General features: G+C 42.4%; 1 protein-coding gene across 1 annotated transcript; it reads right to left on the reverse strand.

Moving 5' to 3' along the window:
- Nucleotides 1-8,620: 8,620 nt before the first annotated feature.
- ndufa4a (NDUFA4 mitochondrial complex associated a) lies at nt 8,621-11,117 on the reverse strand. The gene is made up of 4 exons (XM_042084913.1): nt 10,959-11,117; nt 9,933-10,021; nt 9,653-9,713; nt 8,621-8,950 (listed from the first exon to the last, which is right to left on the reverse strand). The coding sequence occupies exons 1-4, from the start codon at nt 10,998-11,000 to the stop codon at nt 8,894-8,896; spliced, it is 249 nt and encodes an 82-aa protein (XP_041940847.1). The 5' UTR covers nt 11,001-11,117; the 3' UTR covers nt 8,621-8,893.
- Nucleotides 11,118-12,027: the final 910 nt, after the last annotated feature.

Raw genomic sequence — 12,027 nt, forward strand, 5'->3', positions numbered from 1 at the left:
ATTGGAGTCAGCCAATGAAGTTTAACAAATAGTTGAGGCATATTACTTTGATTTAAGCCATAAGGTCATATTTGACTAGTACATTTTTCACATATAACTCATATTTTGGATCAGCTCGTGCATCCCTGGTGCCTACTGATGCAAATCTGCAAACTGATTGGACTCGGGCTTGTGCATTTGGCCTTAGTAGAGGATGGAGTGTTGTATCTATATTCCATCTTACCAAGTAAAGGTACATGCACAACAGCAATGCAATTCAATCAAAACTGTCACGTGAGACATTTCCAAATGCCTGTCAACCGTTTAAGTGTACTGCCTCTTTGACTCTAAGAATGATGGAGGAGGCATGTCAGTAGGTGACCCTGCAGTGTTAGAGGTTGTAGGTCGATTGTGGCATTGATTCTGAAGAAAGCCTCTGTATGGGCCACATGTGCTCCATTGCTTTGCATGAGCCCTTGGAGACCTAATGATGCTGCGTCTGTGTATTTATCAGGCTCTTCGTTAACCCCGGCAGCCATTTGTTACAGTTAATGTCACTGGAAACCAATGACTGGACGGAGAGACAGGGCGAGGGAAAAAACCTACATCGACAGACCAGAGGGAGGAGAAAAAAAGAGAAAAAAACGACAAGGCGTCCTGCTGGGAGCTACAGAGCTCTGCGAGGGAGAATGTATGAGCGCATGAAAAAACCAGCCAAAAGCTCCTTGGGGGTTCCAGATCCCTGCATGTGTCTCACTTTCCCAAACAGGCAGGATTTCAGTCCTGCAACGCTTCAATTTACCTAGTCCATCAGAGCCGCGTGTCTGTGTGTGTGTCCAGTCATGTGCGGGGCTTCGTTATCAGTGCATCTGAATGCTGAATAAACACAAAGGGCCTCATCTGTGGCGGCAGCCCGTGCCCGGAGAGCTGCGCTCTTTCTTCTGCCTGACGCCATTACGGCTCCCCACGGCGCCGTCAGCGCACATCAGCTGCACCTCCCCTGCCTGCTAAACCAGGAATTATACTGCGATCGGCAGAGCCACTATCACCACCGCCGCTCCCAGTCAGAACATAATATGAAATGCTATGGCTCTGTCGTTAGTTTTTTTTCCCTTTCCTCCCTGACACTGATGCGCGATACGATCAGGAGACATTTTGTCTTAGTCAAGCAGTATGGTTAGCAAGCCATCACCCCAGGGCTCCTGCCAAACCGCCTGACAGACTGATCTACAGACCAAGACACCCAGTGGATGGGGAGGGAGGCGGGGGGCATATCACTATGACAACCCCGCAATGCTTTTGCGAAGCACGATGGAAGGTCTGTGCCACGTCTTTGCATTAGCATCGGACTGGATAACTGAAGTTTAGGACACTGAGGAGGGAAAGGAGGCAGAAGAACCAAAAAGTTTCCCACGACAGAGGGAGTCGCAGAGCTGTGTTTTGGATGAAAATGCGCTTTTGGATGAAAATCTCTCACACCACCTCACCTGCATCTGTGAGGCCTCAGTACAACTGCGCCTCCTCAAAGAGCAGCCATTTTTCCTGTCAGCAGATCACACGTCTGGCTCCTTTTGTTGGCTTTTGAGACAATGGCATTCACTGGCGTAGAAAGAGAGTGTAATTACAAAGTCTATGGAGGCACATTGTATCCCGTTTTTCCCCCTGTTTCCCCTACTCCCCCCTCTGTCAGGCGTGCCCAGGGACTCTCCATCATCAGTGAGCGCGTAATGACTCCGTGGAGACGCATTTTGGCAAATAATTGAACCGTTATCATTCACGACTTAATTACACGCGCAGGGAATCACAGCGCAAAGGCAGCCAGTCCGTCACACAGCGTATGGCAGTTGGAGAAGTGAAGCGAAGAGAGAGAGAGAGAGGGAAAGAGAACGAAAGAAAGGTAAGAGAAAGAGTAAGGAAAAGACAAGAGTGAGACATCAAAGAAAGAAAGACATTTGGCAGAATCAGGTGAGCTATGGAAGATGACCTTTGCCCTTACCAGCACTTGCCCAGTAATGGCTGGCTGTTTCAGAGGGTATAGGGAGTTGCAGGTTCAGGACCTCGTCACGAGGAAGTGTTTTGCTTTACTTATCGGGGGTGGGCTGGGACCAGGCGTGTGTGTGTGTGTGGGGGGGGGGGGGGGGGGGGGGGGTTTGGGGTAGGGGATGCTGATGGGGGCTTTGCACTAATCAGCCGGTGGCAGCCAGCAGAGCAGGCGGTCTCAGCATGGTGGCACCCCGGGTCGACGGCGGGTTTGAAGTTTAATGATGCCAGCTGCCGGCGCACGCCAGACTGCCAGCGTTAACGAGCTGGCAGCGGCGACAGCGTGGCCCACCGCGGCACCTGGATGCTCGCCGTGTTTCACCGCTGGGTGGTGGTGGTGGTGGTGAAGAGATGTGTGTGTGTGTGTGTGTGTGTGTGGGGCAGGGGGGTGTAGAAGAGGAGAAGCAGGTTGCTGCCGCTCTGCTGGCGTGCTTGAGAAAAAGGGGTGTGTGTGTGCACAGAAGACCCCAGAACGCCACGCAGGGCCCAGCTTCTCTTTGAAGCGTGGCCCGATTTCCATATTTTATTACGCGCCGTTGACTGACAAGGCCCAGCCAGATGTTCTATTTTCAGCTATTTAAATTTTGACCCGCTTTTTCAGGCACAGTGGGGAAGGAATAAACAAATAAATAAATAAATAAATAAATAAACAGGGTTAGTAATTAACACAAGGGTGGCGTGACAGATTTAAACGTGAGCAAACGTGATGCCTGGTGCCTCCGTTGGCTTGACAGCCATAGTTTTTCCCTCTCCCCACGAAGAGACTGATCCGTACAACAGAGTCATCCGTAGATCGGTTTCTGAGAGCTTTTTTTTAAAGGAAACAGCATTGCTGAGTGACTTAAACCCCTGATGCACCAATTAACCCACAATACTGACCAGAGGTAAACACATCCTGCGTCTCTGCCGGTCTGTCTTCGTTCCCCAGCGATATGGACATGGCTCTGTGGTGGCTCTGCCATGCCTTCACAAAAGCAACGAGCCCGTTGCTTTGTCTTGTGTGTCATGGGAAAGCCAAAATACACATGTGTTTCTATAAATGGATGAGGACGTTATCATGTATTCCACGGCGCAGGTTTGAGCAAAGTAGAGAAGATGTTTTTGAGATGTTAGAAATACCTTCAAAGCATAGTAGTGTTAGCAATTCTTTGTGAGTGTCCTCCCCCCAAAAAAAGGTAATTTCACTTTGTCTTTTTCTCTAATACATTTGTTGTGTATTTTCATGAACCGTTTTTGAACATTGAAGTGGGAAAATCAGATTAAAGCCTGATGCTAGGAAGGTTTTGGTGGTTCTGGTGTGTATCTGTCTTGGCAATGAGCAGCATGCCATGTGCTGTCATCACAGCAGCCCATCCATCAGGCTAACCCAATCATCGGTGAGCACTTTCCAGCCCCGTAACCCAATCACGGGCAAACGTGCCAAGCCCTAACCCAATCACAGCTGAGAGTTTCCCAAAACGAGTTCCCAAGCCCATCTGTCAGATGCGGCGAGCACATACCAGTGAGGAGTCATGGCCAAGGTCATCAAGGTCGATACTCCCCAGGTATGTGAGGTCATGACTGTATAGTCCTGAAGTGAATGTCGTACCATGCCAATGCACACATAGTCACAATCGTCAACATTATTTGTCAGTAGGGTTTATTTCATGCCTGTATCCCAATGTTATGAAAAACGAATTACAAGCACACGAGAGGGAAGAAGTTGTATGATCCCAAATCAAATCTATCAGGTTATATTCATACATTTAAAAAGAATGAGGTAATTAAGATAAATGACCATGCTGACAACAGTAATTAAAACTACCACATGCAACCCGACTGGCACTTTTCTAAAAACTGCAATATCAAATTATGTACCATACTACCCTGAATTCTCCAGATATTTATGAAATTTATATTCATCATTTCACTGTGCTTTGACAGGAAACAGCTGCCCTACTGTGCTAACAATTTAATCCAAAATGGGACTGACCTGCACAGAGAATTCCTTCTAAAAGCACACATTATTGCTCTGGCCTGTCTGTTTGAACATTTGTGTCAGTGTAGTATCCCAAGAGCAACTTTCACCTCAGTTATTCTGGTACTTTGATTTTCCCCAAATGTCGTTTGTGCGTCTGGTTGTTTTGCTACTTTGTTTGAAACATTGATCAAGCATGATTACGTCAATCAAACATGCGGGCTGTCTAAATTTATTTTACGTAGCCAGATTGTAATGAAGGATCCGATTAGTTACTTAACTTCAATATCATGGTTTTTTTTAAATATTTTTTTGTTAAAGTATGTACATTTTTATGTAATGTCAATTGTAAGATACCCAGTATCTCAGGCAACTCCATTTGAATTTCAGGCGACCCCACGTGGGGTCCCGACCCCAAGATTGGGAAACAATGACTTAATCACTGAATTCATGCATTTCATTCATAGCCATTTCCACAGCTGTATAAAACCAAGCATCTAGTCATGCAGGCTGCATTCACATTTTTAAGAGAATGGGCAGTTCTAAAGAGAGAATGGGCGGTTCTAAAGAGCTCAGTGAATTAAAGCGTGTTACTATCATAGGATGCACAAAGCAAGGTCCATAAAGACAAGGTGGGGTGAGGAGAGAAAACTTAACTGGCCTGTATAGCCGTTCAACCCCTTCAAACACCTTTGGAATGAACCTGACCTCACAAATTATCTTCTGGCTGAATGGGCAAAAGATCTCACACACACACTCCAAAATCTTGTTGAAAGCCTTCATAAAAGTGTATAGCTATCCTATGCCTATAGATTAGAATGGGATGTCATATAAATGTTCTTGTAGGTGTAATGGCCAGGTGTCTCAAAACATGCAGTTGCTCTAAATGGATAAATGGAAGAATTGGAGGTACTACTTAATGTCTTCATGTGGGGACAAGTGTCAATGAGGGTATCAATGAGCCCAATAAACTTGCGGTGAAGAAGACATTTCTAGGGAGAAAATGGAGAGTAGCTCAAAGCCCTATGCACTTGTTTGTACATCAAATATTCTGTGCCTTGGGATATTTCGTTCTTCAGTTACACAGATTGTGATGAATTGTAGATGATTTTCTATCTGCATTCAATATCGCAGAATTGCTGTTTTTCGATTATTAATTGGTGTATGTAGGATTGTTTTCTTGGCCCAAGTATTGTGACAGTATCGTTTTGTGATTTACTCCCCTACAATTGATATGATTCCAATAATGGCAATATTCAGCTGTCTTACATTACTGTCAGTGTGTTTAACTCATTTTGGTAAACAGAGGTATTATAGGTATAAATTCATACCATCACTTTCCATGAAGGTGCAGTTTTTGTACCAATTTGTCTGTGGAAGAACTTGAGTGAAAAGGCTTGGTGTGAGTGTGTGTGTGTGTAAGTGAGAAAATGAAATAGAAACTGAATATATGAGGTGGGTTGCAGGTTGCTGCATGTCTCCCAGGAGGTTCATGCTTGCACTGACATGCTTTGAATGTCTGACAATGAATTTTTCAAACTGACCTTTAGTGACCTCTGTGTGGTTCTGAAGTCAAACTGTCCATCAGGAAGCTCAAAGACTAACCACCATTTATTTGCCAATGCTATAAGGAGCATTGAGGAGCATGGTACAACTGAAAGCCAAAATGAAGAAGGGTGGTTGTTGGTAATAAGTTAACTTTTTTTTTTTTACCAATCTTTCAGTGGACTTAAAGAAAATGTTGTGTCCATGACAATTGGTGTGCTAGTCACAATCAAGATGGTCCATGAATCTTAAACCACTGTGACCCCTCTAATGACCTGCATCTTACAATATACGGCTGAATGGGGTCTCCTGCTACTCACTCATTATATTCTGTCCAAAGCCCCACACAGCAACAGCAACAGCAACAGCCCCGGGGTGGGGGGGGGGGGGGGCAGAGACAGTGGTGACCTCTTGAGTGTGTATCCATTGATTTCTGGCCATTATGTCTGAATTCAGGAAAACTGCAGCTAGCAAACAAAACTGTAGCAGTAATATAATGGCCACATGTCACCATACCTTTCCTTTCCCACAGTTCTACAGTGAGTCATGCTCAACAAGAGACTCATTTAAACCCAATTTACATATCGTTTCCCATCGTGTCTTCAGAGGAAGTTTTGTAATCGGAAATAAAAAATCCTCATTAATCTAAATAGGCTTACACTTGGAACCAGTGAATAGAAAATGCACGAATGCACGAAGATGACAGTTCTTCCAGCAGCACACGCACCTCACTGACAGGAAGTTGACGTGTTGGCTGAGCAAAAGGTCTCATCGGTTTGCTTCTGACTTTCTCCCACATTTCATTTCAATTAAAATAAGTTTTTCTAACCTCGCCGTTTTTTTCCTTCTAGATCACCGCCGCAAAAAAAGTACGCAGTCGCTTAACAACTCCAAAAAGAAACAGCCTCTTTCATTAGCGAAGCTGTGCCAACCTTTGAGGAGGCGAGTAAAGATCTCAGATGTGGATTTCTGCTCAATCGCGAAGGTCTCCTTGACATTTCACAGCTCTGCACGGAGCTGGATTCTTATCCACTGTCCCACCGCCTTGTCTCAAAGAGACGAAGCTTGGCCCCTGGTGACATTTACCAAGCTCATAGCGTGCGGGGGAGAGAATCATCACATTCTTGGGGAAAGAAATAACTATGCACACTTTCACAGAGGAATTCCTTTTGATCACCTCAACTACCCCCCACCCCCAACACAAACACATGCACATGATGAAGAGAAGGGTAACACCGCTTTGCTTCTACCCAAACACACACACACACAGGTATGGCCCTGCCTGTATGTCTGGTTGTGTTCTTATCTTGCAGGGCGGAATTACTAGGCAGGAGCCTGTAGTTGCCTGATTGTGGCCTGGTGCTATAAAAGAGGCTATACTCGTTTTAAATATATTTTGTAAAACGTTTATCCAAATGTGGTCTCCCTCATGTTATCTCACCAAAAAGGAGCCTGGTGGGCTTAACAACACATACAGAAGAAGCACGTTTCTTTAAACAATTAGTCGTTTGGTCTGACATGTCAAAAAATTGTGGAAAAAAATGTTGATCAGCGTTTCACAATGCTCAAGATGACATCCTCAAATGCCATGTTTTATCCACTCGCCGATAATATTCAGGTTACCGTCATGAAGCAGTAAGCAAAGCAGAAAGAGTCAACTTCCAACAGTTGGAATACGACCTTTTTCAATGGCCCCCAAAACCAATTGATTACCATAGTCTCAGTCCCTTGTTGCAGCCCTACATCTCTCCAACCAAGAAGAAATTTGGAATGAAGTTCATATTCGGGCCTACTCATCTTATGGGTATCATGCATCACTGCTATAAAACAGCTTAAGGGCAAGTCCACGCAAAACTGTCACATCCATAACGCCAACTAAATACCATGGCATTGTGTTGGCGTTATTTTTTTTAGTCAGTTTTAGAGTTTTGCGCGGAATTGCCCTTAATGAGCTCACCAGTGCAATTCTTAATTTATCTGGGTACACCTGATTAAGCCAGTCAAGAACATTACTATGATGTGCTGACTTTAATGTTTGGATCAAGGGGAAATAGAGCACAGAGTGAAAGTCTACCCTGGGAGAATTGTTTTTTTCTCCACCAAACCCCTAGATGTAAATTAACTACCAGTAAGAACAAGAATGCTAATAATGCTCGCCTTGTGGACTACAAAATTCCATCAGCTATTCACTCCATACAGATGTTTATAATCAACTAACATAGACATCCATTCCATACACAATGTTGTTTTTTCTCAATTCTTATTGTCAAACTAGTGTTGGCCAGGATGATTGAAACAAGAATGGTGAGATAATATGAAGAGAAAAAAAGAAAATACTGCACACACACACAGAGTACACTAACCCTCAGCTGTCCTCTCCTTGCACACCAACCCTTGCACCACCATCACGTCACACATTGCTGTCTGGACAGCAGCCAGGAACACCATTCTAAAAACAGCACCACATCACAAAGTTCAACTGTGAGCGAGGACTAGGTGATATGAGGACTAAGGGGAAGCCTGTCCCAACATAATCCCTTACCACAGGGAGCTTGCCCTTCCAGACTTTTACTTAACTGATTTGTTTTTTTATTAGTTAATTGTGCATTTTTATTAGCCTAGAAAATCCAGACCTTGGTAATCTAGAAAGAGTAAGGGTCTGGCCACGAATAATGTAATGGCCCAACTCGAGGGGCGGCACCAAGCATGCATTTGAAAATTGGATAACACTAGACCAATGTTTACTCTGACTGATTCCGGACTTCGACGCTATTGGATAACACAACGACCCATGTTTACTGACTGACTCCAGACTTGCAGCACTGCCAGAGTCTCTTGCAGACACAATTCAAATTGTGCTCTCGCGAGAACTCTGGATTTCCAGGGTACATTTTTATTGGGGATTGTGATCTTTGATATATTTTCCACAGTCAACTTCAAGCTTAGCCATAGCATAGATAGATACTTTATTGACCCCCCAAGGGGAAATTCAAGGCATAACTTAACAATGAACAATAATGAATAATGAAATTGTAAACCAAGTAGTCCACCTTTAGATTTTAGGCCATACAAACTAAAATGAAAACCCAAACATCAATCTCTGTTTCAGGGAGAGAATTCTCCATTTATTGCTGTGAATAACCATGAAGAATGAGAAAAAACAGATTTAGAAAAGCTTAGGAATTAAATAGGACTTTCAAACGGGACTTGACAAAGTGTTGTGCGATCCAGCTTCTTTAAATAGTGCCTGGGTTGGAAGGGGTACACAGGGAGAGGTCTCCATTCCATGTAGGAAGCCTTTTAGTTTAGATGTTTTTTTTTCTCAGCCTTTGGTCCAGCACTGTTTTTGAAGCAGTTGATCTGTGTAGGAATTTAATAGTCAGGACCTTCTTTCTTCAGCTTTGAGTAGTCCAGGTTCACACGGTAGAACTGCAAAAGCACAGAAAGGTGAATTACCAGCAACAGAATGGCAAATAAATAAATTCATAAATGAGACAAACTGAAACAACTGTGGCGAAAAAGACTCAGTGCCTATGAAGGAACATGGTTGGAAAAAACCCAAAAGAACACCTGCACAGCCCTTGCAGACTTTACAACATGGACTGAAATCCCTACACTTGAATCAGTTTCATGTGATTAGCAAAGAATGATTGCTTGATTAGATTTGTGACTATTAAGCAAATCAAAAAGCCAGGTGAGATAATCCACAGCCCTCTAGAGGATTATAGATTAAAGCTGGTCGATTCTGGCTGGATTTAGCCAAGGCAGTCCTGCTTCTTGCCAACACTACAACGTGGACTGGCAATTGCGGGCATCAGAGCTTATTCTTCTACTACAATTCTGTTGCATACTTGTAACTTCTAGTATATAACTCGTGAACATTTTGAATTTTATTACAGTAAAGTTATCGCTACAACTAATTGAAATATTGTTAATTCTCTTGAGGTCCTAAATCAAAAAGATAAATAAATGGAGGATCTCAGGCCTCTTCTGTTCTCCAGTGCCTACTTAGTGTCTGGGGAGAATTATGGTACTGGCAATTCCTAATGACAATTCAGTGGATTAACAAAGTCAGAAACCATGATTTTAATCTCTATATTCTATGATGTTCATGGACAAGTTCTCCAATACCTTGTACTGCTGAGTTGGAGCCATTTTGTTCCAGGGCTCAGGGTTGTTCGTCTTGTCCCAGCTGAGTGAGTGAATTAATAAAATGATAAAACAAATGAGTTCACGAGTGAATAAAAGGATGCAATGTACCAAAACTTCAACCATAAGTAAATATGGTTGCATGGTGTATAAAATAAAAGTTGACATGAAGGCACACGAAGTCAAAACAATAATAATAATAATAAAAAAAAGCCTGTGAGAAGATGTTGAAAGAAATGTTGGAGTAATGCAAAAATCTTACCAAACGTCAGGACTTCTGAGGCCCAGCCTGGCCAGGTAGGTCAAACACATACCACAACCACCACCAATGAAAATGAACAGGGGAATAAGCTATAGTAAAAGAAGAGAGGGCAACATGTTTGTCAGCTCTTATAAAAGACGCCACTTGTTTCCATTCAAACGAAGTTTATGAAGGACCTTTAGCCTATTACCACTGTAAATTAATCTGGCTTGATAAATGTCACTTCGATCCAGAACTGGGCACAAATCAAGTCAACTTACAACATAAGGAAAGCCAATCCAATCCAAACCACACAAATGTGGTTTACTTACTATTTGTGTGGCCTATATTAAAATAGGTTTGCTTTGTTATGACTCTAGTGAGTAACTCTGTTCCCGTTACAACCGACTTGTCCTTGAGGTCGCCAACACCAACGAGTCTCCAAGGCCTTTGGCTGCCTGGGAGTTTATCGTTAGCCTATTAAGTTTAAGAAGCTAGCCGCTAATACTAACGGATAATGTGGTGAAGTCATGGTTTAATCGACTTTGGTAGCTAATTAATTTATTAAAGATTAAAACATTTTGTGATATTTAATGGCACATCACATATACACTGTTCACACGCCACAGTTCCAAGTTGACATTCACCATATTCAGCGATAATTTTAAAGCTAACGTTAGCCATCTAAGCTAACTATGTCTAAGTGGAGGGTCCCGTCTGTCTACTACCATTTACCTGACGTGACCCCAAGCCAGTGTCCTACTTCAATCGTCGGGTTAACTAACACTCACAAACTAAGCTGTGCATATTTAGAGATACACATACAAACTGTAGTCAAAATGTCACACATTTATATTAGAACAGGAAGTTAAAACAGCCAGCTTCTGGTCAAAACTTACTGACGTCAACTAGCAAGCTAAATGCTTACTCTGGTTAGCTAGATGGTTAGCTAACATCACTGCCTGTTACCATCGTGTTCATATCTCTGAATTCCCGATACAATTGTCACTGTTAATCGTCAGACTTTGTCCCCAAACTATTACTTACAGCTGGATGGCTTCTAAGCTGTTTGCTAACCGTAGCGAACATGTTTATCTCTCGAGTAGATGTCCCACAATGTGCAGAATAACACGGCCTTATTGGGACCGACCCACAGTAAATTTGGCTAGGAGACTGTTGAGGAAAACACGTTAAATAGAATCATGGGTCCCTTGCAGTGCCTGATCAAATTTAATGCTAGAAGAGAGGCAACAGAAATAGTTCTAGTATACATATATTCTTGATAGATAGGGATTACCTTAAAGGTTAGGTGTAAAGTTTTTTAGGTGTTAACTGTTCATATTGAAAACTGTATTCATGTAGGCATCGCCTATGGATGCCTCTCTGAACATTATTCTGAAATTACCATAGACAGTAAAAGAAATTACACATAGGCATGAGAATCGACAGTACATGTTGTTGATAGCTGTGAAGTTCTGGTGTGGATGTGTATAACCAACATATCAAGCAGAATTGCTTCACAAAACCCGTTTAAATGGTTCAATAAATAGTAAAAGATGAACACGCACGCAGGCACATATTTCTTCCTAGACCCGCCTTTTTTTAAATATAAATTCATATTTCAGATGGTATAGGTCTATTTTTACATTACATTATGTGTTTATGTATTAATAATGAATTGTTTTCACAAATTAGTTGACAAAAATATTTTTTTTCTTTTAATTAAACATTGAAATGGTTTTATCCTCCATCAACAATAGAATATTTAGATTGTGCAACCATCTAATTCAGACTTTTCTCCTGTTTCTAGGAAGCATCAAAAACTCCCAAGTCCAAGTGTTGCAAAGCAATTTCTTCTGAATCAGCTGACTTAGAAGTTTTCACACTCCATTTAGAGTTTCAGCTCATTCTGTTCATCAGATTGTCATTACCTTGTGATTATCCTCACACCGAACCATATTTTTCTCCTAAACTTTAACTTAAGCCAAACCATTAACCTTTGAGTCACTTAACAGAAATTAAATAAAGTTATGATTAACAGTGCATTGAGAGCGATGAAAATAAGGCTTGCCCATTAGGTTAAGTTTAGAGCAATTTCTTACATTATATGGTCATT

This window comes from Alosa sapidissima, chromosome 3, assembly GCF_018492685.1.
Source record: "Alosa sapidissima isolate fAloSap1 chromosome 3, fAloSap1.pri, whole genome shotgun sequence".
NCBI lineage: Eukaryota > Metazoa > Chordata > Actinopteri > Clupeiformes > Clupeidae > Alosa > Alosa sapidissima.